The 19489-nt window shown below is 35.9% G+C and overlaps 1 protein-coding gene and 1 long non-coding RNA gene across 2 annotated transcripts in view; one reads left to right on the plus strand and one right to left on the minus strand.

Annotated features, from left to right (window-relative positions):
• Nucleotides 1-492: 492 nt before the first annotated feature.
• LOC127872505 (uncharacterized) lies at nt 493-2586 on the minus strand. Its single transcript, XR_008045730.1, has 2 exons — nt 2484-2586; nt 493-953 (listed from the first exon to the last, which is right to left on the minus strand). It is a non-coding gene; the product is annotated as an uncharacterized LOC127872505 (long non-coding RNA).
• LOC127872286 (pyruvate dehydrogenase protein X component, mitochondrial-like) overlaps nt 2172-19489 on the plus strand; it is a 31679-nt gene continuing 14361 nt past the window's right edge. Inside the window, exons 1-7 of the mRNA XM_052415619.1 lie at nt 2172-2339; nt 13178-13255; nt 13890-13990; nt 14470-14687; nt 15455-15547; nt 16138-16313; nt 18387-18460. Coding sequence (XP_052271579.1) covers nt 2207-2339; nt 13178-13255; nt 13890-13990; nt 14470-14687; nt 15455-15547; nt 16138-16313; nt 18387-18460 — 873 coding nt within the window. The 5' untranslated portion in view covers nt 2172-2206. The remainder of the gene's footprint in view (nt 2340-13177; nt 13256-13889; nt 13991-14469; nt 14688-15454; nt 15548-16137; nt 16314-18386; nt 18461-19489) is intronic.

Here is a 19489-nt window from a genome sequence, read left to right on the forward strand (position 1 = left end):
TGTAAAAATTAATTGTTTATATTACACAAATATAGCAGACACTTAAACATATGGTTGCAACTTCAATGTCCTAGTAAATGTTTCAATAATTAAAATAATAATTTCAATTGTATGTACAAAATGTATGTTCTAATATACATGATGACTTTGAAGAGTCATTTTATAAGGATAAATCTGTGAATTCAGTTCTTTATTTTACGCCGCATGCACTCCAAAATACCGAAGTTATTGCTACGATCTTGCATACACATGTGTCTGGCTTACGTTCTAGTTTTCAGCTATATCAGTAATTGCGCAGTTTTCATTGACAACAGATCATCGGACCAGATAGCGAACCAGATAAGCATAGGGATGCGTGAATGCTGCCTAACCTATAACCTTTGAAAGACGTATCCAGGTCCAGATTTAGCTGTTTTGGGGCCCAAGGCTGCACATGTCACGGGGGGCCCCTTCCCTCTGGTCCCCATATGTATATTGAAAAACAACTACAACTTCAAAGATCAGATAACTTGTTTTTGTACAGTTACATTATATATATCAAAACAAGTTAAATAATGTATAACTATTTTATTAACTGAACTTTACACACATGTTACATGTAACAGATTCCAGCCTATAATTCTCTTCAACGACACTTCTGCTGGCCAAAGTCATCGTTCAGCTGTGTGATTTCTATTTCTCGGAGGCATTGACATTCAATAGACAGTAGACCCAATGCTCTCAACCTTTCCTGACTCATGGTATGCCTCAGATAGTTTTCACGCTCGATAATGTTGAAAATAATCTCCCACTGTGGCAGTTATTAACTGGAATTGTAAAACATATTCGTTCAGCGATGACAACGTTTAGAAAGTTTGTCTGTTAGTGGACCTCCATCTCAATTCAGCAGATCACTCATGTGGGTGATGGTTCTGTCTTGGTCCGCTTCTAAGGCTCATTGGGTCAGTGTCGACCTGAAATGGCTTGAAGTCACACTGGGGTGACTAGAAGCCGATTCATGTCACCCAGGGGGACTTCAAGCCGATTCTAGTCACCCGGTCGGCTTGAAGTCACCCCAGGGTGACATGAATTTGGCTTCTTCTGATTTAAATAAACATGTATATTTTTTCGCTGTTAATTAGCTATACAGTTGTGGATACATATAGTCCCGACTTCACGTGTGTTAATCAATATGCACATTAATTATATGTTATTAAAATGTATTTGCATTAGTTTTGGGTTTATAATTATTTTAAATATTATCGATTAGTTCAATCAATGAATAGACATATCCTACATTGCGCTTAACTTAGGAAAACTCACACAATGATACATTTCCTGGTTTGTATATACTCTTATTTATATAGCGTGTTTTTCATGACATAAAATCGACTTTGTGAACTTCTTTAAAATTCAAATCAAAACTATAACAAAACTGATTCTATCCTTGTCAAAATGTATGCTAGTGAACATTTAGACTTCGTTTTTACGTCGGTTAAAAACTAAATCAAGTTTCTACATCAAATTATATTAACATCGTATTACCAACGGACCTATACAAACAATGTTTGCCAATGTTCCTAAAACGCATCAGGAATTATCCTTTGGTGACAGTCTTTCGAAGTTTTTTTTCAAAAGCGATCCGCTGCATTGATAGGTCACAAGCTATAACGATATATATTTTTTTAAAGTCAAATTAAAAATAGTTTTTCTCTATTAAACCGGACGGCTCATAAGTAAAGAATTCTCTATGTATTAATACAGGAGTAGGTGATGAGTTTTCACTGATGTTTTGTTTTCCTCAAACCATGTCTTTCTAATATGTCTAAAGATTTATTATTCTTGTTAAAACGTCTTTTTTGAAGTTATTAACTCTAGCAAATCGGAGACGATAACAATTCTGTAAGAAATTGACGCGAATGTTAAGCATTCTTCTTTCGTCCGAACCTCGCTGCTTTTATAGTTTTAATCATACAAAATATCCAACAAACAATTAGATAACAATGATTTATTTGAATTAACATACATTGAGTGGCATGTAATGGTGGCATGGATATAATATAGCCGTGCTCGAAACTTGTCATATGCCTGCGTGAAGATTGCACTCAATCTTAAATTAACACTGAGAGCGACATAGCTGAGATGTAAGAATCAGAAACCGAACTTCAGCAATTTAATTATTAGCATTTGCTTTAATTTTCTTTGGGGCGGACTGTCAAAGGTCAAAATGGCGTCTGCTGTGCGACATATTCAGAAATTTCACCGGTTTATAAGAAATTCGCGTGGTTCCTTTGGACATTCTATTAAATCAGTTGATTCAACACATACATATCAATTTCACAGATGCAGCATAAACTTAGGTAAATTATTTACATGAAGATTTAGTAAGACCTTGACATTCAAACAATATTTTTTTAGTTTTTGCCCCTTAATCGATAGCTCGCGTCCTATTCCTTTAAAACAACGAGGCGTGTCAAATAATGCTTGCATATGCAACCACTTACCCCTAAAAACTAATTCCAAAAGTTTATATTTTCTTTGCAACAACTGTTTTAAGTCTAAATTTGATTTACTTGAAAACGAAAGTAGCCATCGCTCTTGAACCCGTTTACCAGTGAATTAAGGGGGCAGTCTACAGTTTTTCTTGAAAATCCCTAGGCCGACAACCACTGGTCTGCAAAACACCCTCAAAACAAGGCCTTCAGTCACAACCTGAAAATAGATTCAGACAATTTTCAGTGCAGCTCATCAACAGCTTGCAAATAAAGCACAAAACAGTGCAGGAAATGCACTTTAAACTGATATCTGGGGTAAAATAGACCTTTTCTGAGGTCTCGGAACATGACCGTAAAAACCCCATTTTCAGATAAACCCGGCAATCACATTTATCTTTCCGGGTAAGAATACGCGCACAGTGGACAACATGCTTTGCACTATCACAGCAAATGCTTTCAAACTGAGCCAAACAAAATGGGTCATTACCATTGAACTTTTTTGCACTGCTAACTTATTTAAACCCACCGTTGAAATCTGTCAAATGCCGGCTGCTTTAAGCAGGAAGTACATTTGTTTACATCTCACTGAGCATGTTGTTGTTGTTGACTAAAAGTCTGGTAACTTAGTTTCGAATTAGTGAAAACATGTGAAATCAGGGGTGGCGAAATCAAATGTCCGAGTAGCCCGAGTCATACATTTGCTTGTCTGGGCAACTGATTTTTTTCAATTAAGTTGTCCGTGGACAACAAGTTTTTTAAAAGTCGGATCCAGGTATACAAATGAAAAAAATACATTGTATTAAAGCCGTAATTTAAATTAAGTTTTACAAAACCGGATGTTGACATGCGATTACATTGTCAGTGCTATTTGCGGAGCAATCAAGCTAAAATACGGGCACTCTCCTGCGCAGTGATCTCCTTTATTCTATTAGAGATCAGGAGCATGCCGCATTTTAAACATTCGGCCCGACTGTTAGACAGTGTACAGACTGGTTTCTTTTTTTCGGCGTTAGCTGAATAAGCCAGCTTTTCACCCTGACTTGACCTTTGTAAGTGTCCAATAATACTCAAACTAAATTTCCCGCGGCTAGGTACGAATGAATACACTTCATTTATTCCATTGGCTGATTTGAGTATAACACCATAACATTGGAAACATATCCGCGTCTTTGTAACACTGTTTTACTGCATGAAACAATTTTATCTCTAATGAAAAGGATCAATAGATAGAACAGTTTTACAATCAATTTTCGACATAAATACAGTTTGTGCGTTCACCTTTTATTTTCAGAGAATTACCAGCGCAAAAGCGTTCATACTAGTAGCTATGTTGTCATATTTAGTACTTACTTGCATTGCATTTCAACCCGCGAGGTTTCGGGTCAACTCCCGGCCATTTGTGAAAGTCAGAGTTTATATACAGTTCATCACCGGAGTTCGCAGAAGGGGTTGCGATCATTGTGTTACACCGGCCTTACTGACAATAACGTACTGACTGTAATGCATTGCATTCCAATCCGCAAGGTATGAAGGTCAGTTTGCGGTCAGTTGCAGAAATCTTTATATAAACGCCGTCTCGTAAACTTTGTGCACTTGAAGTCTGTTTTGATAAGAAAGATACTAAATAAAGATATTCGGCGATATTATTGTGGTATGTCAATCATCGATTTTTAATATGGTTTTAACATTTGCATGATAAGGACCAATTTTGATAAAAATAATTAGAAATATTTATCCATTTAGACCAGTTTATTAAGCATGAGCACAATAATTCACTATACTATAATTATGCAATTAAATAAGATTCGAGTATTGCCGGCTGACCTATATGCAATCGTTTATTTTCATGTTTCTTGTGTTTTTCTATTCTGTAAATATAGATATCTGAGTAATAATATCACATAAAGCAAAATAAGCCACGAAATCTGGCGCAACACCCCGTAATTGATTTGCTTATGATGTAGCTAAGAACTGCGCAGAAAAAAGGCATCCGCTACTTTTTATCTCATAGAGATAACTTTTGATCGTTCATAAACATCGACCACAATCAACGCCGTATATCTTTTTAAAAGATATTTATCCCCACGCTTTTTGAAAAAAAGGTGGGGATATTGTGGTTATCTCCGCCGTCCGTCCGTCTGTCCGTCCGTCCGTCCGTCCTGGCCACTATCTCCTCCTACACTAAAAGCACTAGAACCTTGAAACTTACACACATGGTAGCTATGAGCATATGTGCGACCCTGCACTATTTGGAATTTTGATCTGACCCCTGGGTCAAAAGTTATAGCAGTTGGGGTGGGGCCGCGTCAGAAATTATCACTCATTTTTTTAGGTTATTTTACATTTACTTCTTTATTTCTACACCGATTCACTTCAAATTGATACTGGACCTCTCTTATGACAATACGGTCAATCTCAACCATGCATGGCCCCATTCCCAACCCTGGGGCGCCCCGCCCACATAGGCCACACCCACCAAAAATTTCCATTTACTATAATTTTTTCATTTCTACACGGATTCACTTCAAATTGATACTGAACTTTTGTTATGACATTAGGGTCAATCTCAACTATGCATGGCCCCAATCCCAACCCTGGGGCGCCCGCCCACATAGGCCACACCCAGCAAAAAATTCCATTTACTATAATTTTTTCATTTCTACACGGATTCACTTCAAATTGATACTGAACTTCTCTTATGACATTAGGGTCAATCTCAACTATGCATGGCCCCATAACCAACCCTGGGGCCCCGCCCACATAGACCACACCCACCAAAAATTGCCTTTACTATAATTTCTTCATTTCTACACCGATTCACTTCAAATTGATATTGAACTTCTCTTATGACAATACAGTCAATCTCAACTATGCATGGCCCCATTACCAACCCTGGGGCGCCCCGCCCACATAGACCACACCCACCCAAAATTGCCTTTTACTATAATTTCTTCATTTCTACACCAATTCACTTCTAATTGATGATGAACTTCTCTTATGACAATACGGTCAATCTCAACTATGCATGGCACAATTACCAACCCTGGGGCGCCCTACCCACATAGACCACACCCACCCAAAATTGCCTTTTACTATAATTTCTTCATTTCTACACCAATTCACTTCTAATTGATGATGAACTTCTCTTATGACAATACGGTCAATCTCAACTATGCATGGCACAATTACCAACCCTGGGGCGCACTACCCACATATGTCACACCCACCCAAAATTGCCTTTTACTATAACTTCTTCATTTCTACACCAATTCACTTCTAATTGATGATGAACTTCTCTTATGACAATACGGTCAATCTCAGCTATGCATGGCCCCATTACCAACCCTGGGGCACACCTAGGTCAAACATTCGGCGTGGGGATACGCGTCGGCCTCTGCCGCGCCATTTCTAGTTCTTGTTTACAATCAGATGGAAATAAACAATCTCCACGCAGAGGTGTCGTTCCTTGCTCTCACATACAACTCTGCATAAGGCTCAGCACGCCATTTTGTCTACCAAATAGCTAAAACCGAACAAACGCATGCAATGTATATGTGAGTGGATATTTAAGATCGCATGCATTTAATTAAGAAATATGACTTTTAAATGTACGATAAATCGTGCAGAAACTTGTGAGTTTTAATGCAACTCTTTGGAACTATTTTATTGCCCATTTACACAGATGTAATCATTCCACGCACTTCACAAATGTAAACAATTGTACATATTTTTTATTGAGTGACGTTAGGCATTGCTTCGACGTATTTATGTATGTTGGTTTCTTAACATAAAAAAAAACATATCAATTTTATAATAATTAATTAAGACTGATATAAGATATCATGGTATGAGATGGTTTTCTTTAATGCAGTTAATGCAATGTAACCGTCGTGCAAGAGATTGTTTAGTATACTGTAACCTCAATGATGAACGCTTGGAATGATCATGACATGAATGAGACGCTTTCAAAACAATAGTCCGTTCTGAGCCCAACACAGAGGTGAATGTAATGTGACAGTTGTGCAAGAGATTGGGAAATAAAAAGTATCAAAGTAAGATAATCAAAACACGGTCTACCTTGTTATTTAAGACGACTTTAATGGTAAAGATGGAACTTTTTTTTTGAATCTTCAACAATGGAGCAGAAACCCGAAGCTTTGAGCAGTCCACCTCCCAAAAAAAACTAAGAAAGATTATGATAAAAAATATGATCTATTAAACGCACCAGAACTCTTCAAGAAACTTGGCTCACAGATATTCAAGGGTTACCAGTTGATGATAATCAAATTGCTACCAGTAGCGGCGCAAAGCCTCAGTCTGATGAGGTCGACATATTGAACTAGTTTAATTTGTTAAGATAAAGATGTACTTATGTTCAACACATGTTTTAATAACACTACCTTTGCAAGATTAAAAGTATAAGAAAGTCTTTATATTGTTTATAATATACTGCTATAATGAATGTACTATTGACATACAACTATAAACAAAACTAGCAAATCATACTCGTTTTGGTATATTCCACATTGTTTTACATTAATCAATAAATGCGTTAATAATTTATATAAACATTAACGGACAAGTGTAGTTCAGCAACGGACAAGTTAAATTTCCTAAATGGTTGTCCGTGGACAAGTATAGTTTTTTGAGATTTCGCCAACCCTGGAAATTACTAGAATATTGACCATTTATACTTACATTTAAGCTCCTGGAGTCAAAAAACTATTCGGTTTAGACCATACACCTTATATTCAGGAAATTGACCGAGGCCAATGCGCAAATATGGCTACAAAACTGTAGACTGCCTCCGAATTACACTGACAGAGCCAGGCACAGAAATATCCAATCAACAACAACAACGACGTTTTAATAAATGTAAATAAATGAAAAATACTTATCATTCTGATTGTATTGGAATTAGTGTTTAGGGGTAAGTGGTTGCATATGCATGCATTATTTATCACGCTTCGTTGTTTTAAAGGAATAAACAGCAAGCTATCGATTAACGGGCAAAAACTAAAAAATATTGTTTGAAAGTCTGTCGAAGATTTATTCTGGTTGACAAACAGACTGGAAATATTGCTTGGTTATCGACCGACTGAGTTAACGGCTGGACAGATTTTTTTGAAGTTAACTTTTTTTGAAAGGTTGTCCTATTGCCCATAGGAGGATCAAGGGATGCTTTGGATCAAAGCTGTTTTTGACATTTTTGCGGCCTGCGAAGACAGGTCTATGATAAATTTTAGTTAATGACCTTGTTATGATTCCAATATCAGAGGGTGGGGATTTTTTTTTCATGGCTCTTTGTAAAAAAAAATCTCATTAAACATGATTTTATATATTTATTTGAATATATATTGGGCTCCTTAAAAAAATAAAATAAAAAAAAAATACTTTCCAGAGCTTCAGATAAGGATTTGTGAAATTAGTAACGGTACTGCCACTGACAGAAAGAAAAGGAGTAACCCTGAAAATCAATTAGTACCTGTACTACCATATCCAAAAATACAGGTAGTACTGTACTACCCGTGTTATTGAATATTGAAGGGTGTTTAACTGAAAATATCATTTGCAAAGTGGATTCTTTAGGGGCACAGAATGCAAAGCAAAAAATATGTTGCTTCCTAGAGCAAAAACATTATATAAATCGGTGACCAGCCAATCATGTGGTTTTCCAATCTTTGATAGTTTTTGTTTGGATCCGGTTCCCATCGTGTTTTCTAACGTTTTTAGCCTCCAATGCAATCAAATCGTTTAATATCGGGGCGACAATGTCTATTTCTTACAGTTTGAATGTCAGGATGGTTAGACGACCATATGTAGCCATTATATGACAACAAAGTGTTTTTTGAACCGCTTTCGGCTTAGCCGGAATTCCTTTTGCGCAGACATATTGTTTTTTACGGGTTTATGAGTTACCGGAAATCACGCGACAGAATAGACAATAAAACCCAAATCCAGTCTACAGCTTTTCGTTAATTTAAATTAACGAAAAGCGCCGTTAGGTTCGAGACCAACAAATCACACCACGCTGATGCGGACGTATCGGTACGGCCAGATTGTTTTCGTAAATGCGTAAAAGGGATATTAAAGTCGTAAGTGTACGTCCAGTTTATAAAAATAAATGTGTAAACCTTCATGAAAAAGCGGTATTTACGGCTGTACGGCCCTTATCTGGAGCTCTGACTTTCCTGGGTACGTTACTTCCACCTGTGGTTTTGACGCATCTTACTTCTAAGCAGTCACACATTTCCCTTTTACTTACACACTTTAAATGCAAGCGATTGTGTTATCAACTAAAATTCGTTGATAAACGAAATGATCTTATGCAACTGTATCTGCGGCTATTTTGTTTAGAGTGCCCTTAAATGACGCATCTGATTGGTTACCTGCTTTCAATGTCAACATCACTCTTGTGGAGATTGAATGCATTGAACATTAACCAGGGCTCGCGCTGTCTTTCACCATTTGAGCCATTTGCGAAAATATTGAGAATTTTTCTTAAGAAAAATCTGATTTGCGAATATGCTAAAATCTCGTAAAATTTCATTGAAAACATCCGCCATTTAAATCCAGACAGGTTTTCAATATTTTTCTCTTTGTTTCAATGAAAGTGTTCGCAATTTGAACAATTAACGAAAACCAGTCTTCACCAGAACATAAGACATCGCTTGACCTTAGTGTTATTGAAGTGCACGTGGTAGCTGGCCAATCACCACTAGAGTTCGCTCACACATTGAGTCATTCATGCTATTGCACAGACACTGTATACTCGAAATACACAGTTGATATTGTCGTCTGCCAACAATATGGAGGCCAATTGCAAACGTAGTATTTAAAGATCAACAAATGAAAAGAAACGTAACAATAAATAACTTATTTCTAAGCTGATCACTTTACACATTTCTACCGACTATCGATCTAAATTGAAGGATGATAATTAAATAATTAGTTCTATGTCAATGATGTTACACCTTTCTGCCTATTATCATTTGAAATTAAACGGTGATAATTAAGTTGTTTTTTACCCTCAAAATATGCTATTGTAAAGCCATAAATTATGTCAACCAAAATGTATATTATTGATGTATTTGCTAGGTTACTGGTTTTCATTTTTTTCAGTCAAACGATATATATGCACAATTTATGTTATGTGCAAATTGCGTAAAATTTTTCGGACTCGTTTTGGGATACATTATTTTTCGTTGATTATAATTTATTTTCGAACTTCTTTATAGAAGAAATAGAATGACAATTACACATGCGGTGATATAGACGGTGTGGTTTATAGTATTTTCGAATTGTATGCACCTGAAATTGCAATTGGAAAGACTATAAAAAGAACAATTAGTAAGGGATCTGGGTGGGGTGGGGGCTCTGCCCTTAATTGCCCTTGGGTTCCTGCGGCTGCGGTTCCATTATCCCCGTCCTAATTTTCAGGATTTCCAATTGGGACAATCGACACCACTGTTAAATTTACATGTATAAAATAACTTATGTTTGTACTTTTGCAAGTACCATAATAGTTATTTCTATATTGAAAACTGTATTTTATATTATGATATGTGATATGCCCTTGTTGTCATTAAAAGAAATGTAAAGAAGTTGATAGAATATTATTATTTCAAAACTAGTTTTTGTGCGCCGAAAAACGAAAACTGGTTGGCTCAAATAAATTTTAGGACAGCACTAGCCCTGATTTACTCATGATTGTTGTACTTATATTTGTATAACTGTTGAATCAATATGGATCGTAAATAAACGTAATCAAATGAGGTTTTGAATTTTATTCATGTCAATCATTAACAAGTTTTCAACAAGTTCCACATATACATTTTGTATCTTGTTTTACTCTTCACCAACACTGTAAGGACACATACGGTAAACACATCTTCCTAAAAACTCTCACTTGGGTACAATATATTAGATGTACCCAACGTCCACACCAAGAAAACTGTACCCACCACAATAACACCAGTCAAGTACTAAGATGAACAACACTGAGCATGAATTGGTTGCACACACAGCAATCATCTGTGTCAGCCTTATCCCCTGAAGACTTATCAATAGCAAGGACAGGTGATAATGCTTTAAAGTCTCTATAACGCTCAAAATCAACGAAAATTTCGTTAAGTATTTCGTAAAATAAAGTTAACACCTTAACAATCAGTGTTCCTTATAGCAATAGCCATGATTGCAACGTTAGATGTGGTATGATTACATAGATTTTTGTAGATACACAATGCTCATTTTTATTTATTTGTGGCCACAATTAATTCCCACGAATATATCTATTCATACGACACACGAACACCATTTTAGTGTTCATGTGTCGTATGAATAGATATGCAAAACAATAATAAAAACGAGCATTTTGTATCTACAAACACCTATTTTACCAGACCACATCAGTCGTTGAAATTTCGGCAATTGTCATAAGGAACACTGATTTTTAATTGGTTAAGTTTATTTTACGAACAATTGTACGAAATTTTCGTTGATTTTGAGTAGTAATGTTACTTTAATAGTTCAGGAAGATTCAGGTTATTCAGTTTTGCTCAATTTCTGGGACTTTGTCTTTTTGTTTTGTTCATATTCATTTTCCTGTATGTGATGGACATACCATCCTCTGGTATGCCATACTCTCTGGCAGTGGTTTTTATGGGGGTTCCTGTCAGCAATACCTAGTGAAAATAAATCTACGTATATGATGTTTTGTACCATGAAAGTCTCGTGACTATTGAATGAAAATAGTGAGCTTTTGTCGCCGAAACCAAGGTATTTTACCACGGTCTTATTTGCAAAGAAAATTGGGTGTAAAGTGTTCAAAAGTTTTGCATTAAGAAAAATACATAAAAATACATCAATTCCAAACCAATCAACCATATCTTACCTTTGAAACAGCTATTTTCCAAATAAGGAACCACAACTGTAATAAATTGTGTGTAGCATACAATCCTTAATTATATGACGTCAACAGATGTCGCTTATGTATCAAACAGAGGCAAACCTAAATGGCGTCAAAATAGGGCAGGGTCATTTCAGGTCACTTGACGATATTCTGTAAAAAAGACACAATCAGCCATGTCAACATTTTAAAAATAAGCCTTTTAATGTGACCTCACAAATAATTGTTATTTATATATCGTTCATGCATAAAAGGGGATATGAAGCATATGTAGAATTTCCTTTATTTTATGTTGAATACAAACTAGTAAAGGCGACTTACTATTACCAGACCAGTAGGGTACTGTTTGAGTTGTGCTGGGGAAAAGCAATAAATGTTTTGATACTTCTATTACACCAGTTTAATAAAATATTACATTTGCTGATTGTCAAAGCAAAAATTCTGTTTTAAAATGCAGACAATATCTTTTTGTGGCACATTTTTTCATAGCATATTAATGAATTAACGGATCGGTTTTAGCAATAACTGCTCACATGATCAAAACCACTCAGGGGGCATCTCAAACGCTATTTGAACTGTCAAAAAATGAAACTTTTACTTGTATACTGTGATTAAAACATGGTATTAAGTTGATATGCTAATTAACAGTGATCATGTTGTGTTTTATATAGTATTTTACATATTGCAAGCCATAGAAAAAGACATAGCAAAGTCTGCATTGGACTCACTGGAAAAAAACAGTTACCATTTTAACCAGACACATTTTATCCACCAATGGTACATGTAGTTGCATTCCATTAATAAAAATTGCTATGTTATTGCTATGTTATGTGATTTTGAAAGGATTATCACTACGTCAGCTTTGTTTTAGCAGCACCTTAGTGGGTTCTTCCACAGGCTAGCTAATTAATAGAAATATATATTGTTTCACTGTGAATTATTTGTTCAAATTTTTCAATAGATCCAGCAGATATGGATATCTTCTGATAATTTATTATTATATCTTTTCATTGATATTTATTACGAAACAAATAACATGTGAAGATAACAAACTATTGAGATCATTTATTGGAAAAATCAACAAGATTTGCATACAGTTTAATTAATGTTCATGTATATATAAATTTTAATCAATGGGACAACAATGAATAAAAAAAAATCATTATAGACATGAGTAAACTATAAACTATTAGCGAGAAAAACAAAACTATAACAACTGAACGCAGGAACGTAAAATCAAATCATAAAATACAAAAATATCAATGTTAAATAGCATCAAATCATACAAAACATTGGTCATATACAAATGATGACTAACTGAAACATGTAAATGTTAAAAGAATAAAATGACGATTTTGAAAAGTTACTTTATTTCAAATAATACATTTAAAAAAGAGTTATGACTTTTAAAAAATGCTGCATGTTATAGTGACTAAATTTGAAGGACTCAGTTAAACAGAAAACAGAAAGCTTTTAATGATAACAGACTTATGACTTATTAATTATGCTGCACATTATGTAGGCTCTTTGAAAGACACGGGTTCACAAATAATTTTGATACTGATGCTTGAAAGGTCTGAATTACGGTCTTTTTCTAATAACTTATGTTTGTTTGTAAATTTCTTTAACAAAGGTTGGAACATATCGGAACATACTTCAGTTAGACTGGCAAAAATGCTTTCTGCATCATCAACAACAACATATCAAAAAGGGATGAAAATGTCTCATGTGGGGCAGGCCATAGTGGCTTAGAAAAGGCGCTCCTGTAACAATCGCATTAATATTTTGTTTTCAGGATCAACATCTATACTGATGCCATCATTGTCACCTACAATGACGGAGGGTACAATAGTGAAGTGGTACAAGAAAGAAGGTAAGAAACATCCTTTGTTCAAACATTTACTGCTTGTTTCATAATTGTTATAGTGATAGGAATACTTTTGTGTGTGCCTTCAAACTCAGTTTGCAATTTACAAAATTCAATTCAAATTTATTAAAAAGAGCTTTAACTTGATGATGAAAACAATTTTTAAATTGATGAGATGAAACTTACTGAACTGAAACATAAATAACGTGCAAGATTTGCAAGTGGCAAAAGGAATTTAACAAGAGCCATTAAGCTTTGCTTTCATCAATTTACACATTTGAACCATTCGCTGAGTAAAGGGGGTTTAATGCCTGTGGGTAAAGTGTCGTCCCAGAGTAGCCTGTGAAGTCTGTACAGGCTAATCAGGGTAGACACTTTCTACTTTTATGGTATTTTCTGTTTTAAAAAATTTCTTCCTAGCGAAAATCCAGTTTATTCAGAAAGTGTTGTCCCTGATTAAAAGTATACAGAAATCATGAAACATAACTTTACAACTTGGAACACAGTTAAAATTATGTAATAATTTGTCAGCTCTAAACTATGTTTTGAATATACTATTTTGGATTTTCACTTGATATAGTACTTTTTATTCATTGACTAGTGTCTTTACATCAGTGTACGATGCATTTGTTCTTTGTAGGAGACGCTATCAATGCAGGTGACATACTCTGTGACATTCAGACAGACAAGGCTGTCGTTTCGTTTGACACTGAAGAGGCAGGGATCATGGCTAAAATACTGGTAAGATATCGTGTTAGAAAAAGAAGAGAATTTTGATAAACTTAGACATTGCACAACCTTTTTTCAGTCCAAAATCTTTTACCTTTATATTCGTAAGCCATGTAAGTTTAAATGATCAAAGTATATAACTGGTAATTTGATTTAAAAAATGTATTTAACCATTTTATATCTTGTCTATAATGTTTGTAAATTGCATATTTTTTTGTGTGTTTTGGTAAATTACATCCCTAATCATGTTACTATGTGAATGTAGTTTATTGCAGAAGTTACAGACAGTATAGTGTTTCTTTTTCTGATTTTAGTCATTTGTTGTAAATTAATTTCATTCAGGTGTTGAATAGCATAAATTATACAGTGCAATGCCCTTTATACACGCATGTGTATTGTTTATTGTGATCAAACTCCACAGTTCAATAGCTAGATTATTATTGCATCATAACCCTCCACTTTGACTTCTGTCTATATATCCTATTCTGCAGGTGCCTGAGAACACTTCAGAAATCAAAGTAGGCACCCTGATAGCCATCGCCGTGGAGGATGGAGATGACTGGAAGAATGTTGCAATACCTGCTAGCCCAGTCTCTACCCCTGTTACCTCAGCCCCACCCCCTGTCACGACCCCGGCTCAGTATAGCGCCGTTACACCTGCAAGCATTGCTGTTGGTCCAGGGATGCATGAAGATTTGCAGGCTCATGGGTAAGCAGATCTCTTTTATAAATTTGTGGACGGAGCCTTATTGCAGGCATTAAGGTTGGAAATAACAGTGATTTAAACATTTTGGAAAACAATTTCTTAGCAAATAATTGATTCCTGGCTTTAGATGAGTAATCTTAGCCTAAAGGAAATAATTTTTCTGAAAGGATTGCCAAATCAATCAACCAGTCAAGAGTTGTTGACAAAATGTTTACCCATGCAGAAGCCCTGATTTATTGTTTGAAGCAGGTTGTTTGTAAAAAAATATGTTTACTGAAAACATTGTTTGTCAGATGTTAATCTAGAGGGTGTGGTTATAAGATCAATAGCAATTGGTCAATATTCTTTTGCTGATATTAATTATTTTGCAAACAATAATTATAAAATTGTATAAAAAAGTGCTCATGTTGCAAATATCCTGGTCTTTTACATGCACAAATTAACATATAAGATAGTCCATGCTTAGAGTTAAGGATAATTGATTTATACATAAACTGAAAACCTTCTTAGTAAGAGTGATTTGACTGGTACCAATTTATTTTCTGTATATACATGTTTTTCTGTATTTTGTTACCATTGCTAATGTTTGGGCTGTTGTTCTTGTTTTTTTTATGATAACATTGTATGTGTAACAAAAATTAAAGAAAGGATACTCAGAATACAGATTGCCCTGATAATGAGATTTTTTTCTAAAAATATATGCACTTAAAATTAGTTAAGTTAATCATATGAATATACTTGATAAAATTTCTCTCTAAAATTTTGTTTAGCATTGGCCCATCAGTGAGAAAGCTGGCTGAAGAGTTTGGTGTTTCTATAAAAAATATCAAAGGGTCGGGGCCCTTGAACAGGATAACCAAAGGGTAAGATTTCCAGTTCATGTATATTAAGTGAGTCTGGGATTAGCCCAAAGTCTCTGTTTAAACTGAAAATGTTGCAATACATTGAGGGAACCTTAATGCACTTTTATCTTCTGTTATCTCCAAGATGTTTGTTGCAAATAACGAGGGAAGGTAAAATTTACTGAATTAGATATTGTTTGTAAAATCAGATTCGTTTTTAGCATTTTTTTCATAATTTTAGGACAAGGTAATTGCAGTTATATAAAAAAAGGACCTAATTTTGGATTTATTTGTTTCATTTTTGGCAAATCTTTACCTTTGTAGTAGGGAAAATGGTCAAAATATAGGACAGGGAATGGTACAGCTTTAAAATTCTGACTTCATATTTTACAAAGAGGAAAAATGCTGAATGGTAACTTAATTTGGACATGTTCAATTTTGATATTAATAGCTTACATTGTTAAACCAAATATCTTTTCAGAATATGTTAACAATTTAAACAATTTTAAAAAATTGTTAAAGTTTAGTGTCCAATTTAAGCATGATAGTTTTAAAAACAAATTTTTATAAATTAGGGAAAAAAAAGTTATTTATGAGATTGCTACTTTTAGTGATGTTCTAAAGCTGATCCAAGAAGGGAACCTTCAGAAGAGACAGCTGTCCCCACCACCCCAGGCCCCTGCTTCAGCCCCTCAAATGGTTGCTACACAAACCACAGCCACGCCCACAGCCACACCCACAGTCACCCCTTTGGCTCCGTACAAGCCTTCTGTTGTCCCAGAAATAGGTATATGTCGTCATAAGATGCTAAGCAGATGTCATCTTAAGAAGCTGTTGTATAAGTCTAAGGTTAAGCCATCTTTATTTGACACCCACTCCTGTCCAAATACCAGTGTCGGCTAAAGTGGAGGCCCTCAGACAAAGTGAGTGACATATGTTCAGAGAAAAATCCAGAATACTGGCCCTAATTGCCAGTAAAAAGTTCATGTCTAGTGCTTAGTTGTAGTTTACAGGCCAGTGAAATCCTAATATCCCTCTGTACTGGCACCCCATGGTATCCTGATATCCCTCTGTACTGGCACCCACGGTATCCTGATATCCCTTCGTACTGGCACCCACAGTATCCTGATAACCCTTTGTACTGGCACCCCACGGTATCCTGATATCCCTCTGTACTGGCACCCCACGGTATCCTGATATCCCTATGTACTGGCACCCACGGTATCCTGATATCCCTTCGTACTGGCACCCACAGTATCCTGATATCCCTTTGTACTGGCACCCATGGTCTCCTGATATCCCGTTGTACTGGCACCCACAGTATCCTGACATCCCTTTGTACTGGCACCCCATGGTATCCTGATATCCCTTTGTACTGGCACCCACGGTCTCCTGATATCCCTTTGTACTGGCACCCACAGTATCCTGATATCCCTTTGTACTAGCACCCACAGTATCCTGATATCCCTTTGTACTGGCATCCCAAGGTATTCTGATATCCCTTTGTACTGGCACCCACTGTATTCTGATATCCCTTCATACTGGCACCCACAATATTCTGATATCCCTTTGTACTGGCATCCCAAGGTATTCTGATATCCCTCTGTACTGGCACTCCACGGTATCCTGATATCCCTTTGTACTGGCACCCATGGTATCCTGATATCCCTTTGTACGGGCACCTATGGTCGCCTGATATCTCTTTGTGCTGTCACCCATTGTATCCTGATATCCCTTTGTACTGGCACCCCAAGGTATCCTGATATCCCTCTGTACTGGCACCCAACAGCATCCTGATATCCCTTTGTACTGGCACCCACGGTATCCTGATGTCCATTGTACTGGCACCCCATGGTATCCTGATATCCCTTTGTACTGGCACCCAACAGCATCCTGATATCCCTTTGTACTGGCACCCACGGTATCCTGATGTCCATTGTACTGGCACCCCATGGTATCCTCATATCCCTCTGTACTGGCACCCAACAGCATCCTGATATCCCTTTGTACTGGCACCCACGGTATCCTGATGTCCATTGCACTAGCACCCCATGGTATCCTGATACCCCTTTGTACTGGCACCTCATGGTATCCTGATATCCATTTGTACTTGCATCCCACAGTTTTCTGATATTCGTTTTTACTGGCACCCCATGGTATACTGATATCTCTTTGTACTGGCACTAGACTGTATCCTGATATCCCTTTGTACTTGCACCACATGGTATCCTGTTATCACTTTGTACTGGCACCCCATGTTATCCTTATTTCCCTTTGTACTGGCACCCCATGGTATCCTGATATCTTTTTGTACTGACACCCATGGTCTCTTGATATCTCTTTGTTTTGGAACTAGACTGTATCCTGATATCTCTTTGTACTTGCACCCCATGGTATCCTGATATCTCTTTGTACTGGCACTCCACTGTATCCTGATATCCCTTTGTAATGGCAGTCCACTGTATCCTGATTTCCCTTTGTACTGACACTCCATGGTATCCTGATATATCTATGTACTGGTACACCAGGTTATCCTGATATCCCTTTATACTGGCACCCCATGGTTACCTGATATTGCTTTGTACTGACAACCAACAAACCGACATAGTGGAATACCCCAAGGACCATACATTCTTTTTAAAAAGTTTGAAAAAACACACATGGATGTGTAAGTATTTCCCTACAAAATAAAGAAATGTCTCATTGCAATCCTTCTTCCTGGAAAAAATAAAGTTATAAAATGTTTGTCATCTTGATTTGCTTAATGCATACTTTTTTCGTAATTTTTAAGTTGATAGGTAAATGAGATTTTTCCAATAATTTGTAATAGTTAATCTGTTTATTCCTTCTCTCTTTTTAGATGGGGAGGAGTATAAGGACATACCAAACACTGGCATGAGAAACACCATAGCTAAGAGACTAACTTTGTCCAAGGTATGCTTATTAATTACGCCCCTACCAAATATGGCAGGCTAGATATAGAAAATAGGCCATTGTTGAATTGGAGAATATAGTTGTTAGTGTGGCTTAGAAAACATAAAAAACGAGCTGTGACATAAACATCTCAATGGACAATATCAATGCCCTATTAGATAGGCAAGAGATCTACATCCTTCATGTCCCTCTTGTTTAGTTTAAAGGGGCCTTTTTCACAGATTTTGGCGTGTATTGAAGTCTGTCATTAAATGCTTTATATTGATAAATGTAAACATTGGATTTAAAAAGCTCAAGTAAAAAATCAAGAATAAAATATAAAAAAATAAAAAAGTAACCCTTATCAGGGCTCGAACCACTGACCACTGGAGTCCTGGAGTAAAAGTCTACCACTTAGACCACTTGGCCATCTGTGCTCATACATTGAGGAATGTATTTCATACTTTATATAAGCAATAAACAAAATATAATGACAACAACAGAACTCTCTTAATTATTCAATCATTTCGCGTTGCAAAGCTTGAAAGTTTTCAGGTTTTTAAATTGTCAAAAGATGCATATAATGACTATTTTAGAGCATGGTAAATGTACAGTTTTACTGTTTCCTCTCAAATATTATAACTAAAACGAAAATTTGCTAATCTGAAACAACTTTTTTATTAATTTTGTCAATTTACCAAAACTTGAAAAGGCCCCTTTAAACTGCTGGAGGAAATGATAATAATTATAAACAGTATAATAATTCCAAGAACCAAAATTAAATATGTAAATTTGCTTGTGTGATAAATTGTTGTAACATGTTATTCGGCATTGATTGACGTGGACATTATTTGTTTGCTTACATTTGTTCACCTCATTCACGTGATGATGAACATGTGATTATTAACACATGTGTCCATGACAGCTAACACATGGTTGCCTGAAAGCGTCACATGTTTATGTAACCAGGTAGAATTTCCAATAATTCTATCAGAGTAGACAATTATCTACCTTTGACCAATGTGACCAAATGTCATAGTTGACTGACTT

Source organism: Dreissena polymorpha, chromosome 1 (genome assembly GCF_020536995.1).
Source record: "Dreissena polymorpha isolate Duluth1 chromosome 1, UMN_Dpol_1.0, whole genome shotgun sequence".
NCBI classification, from domain to species: Eukaryota; Metazoa; Mollusca; class Bivalvia; order Myida; family Dreissenidae; genus Dreissena; species Dreissena polymorpha.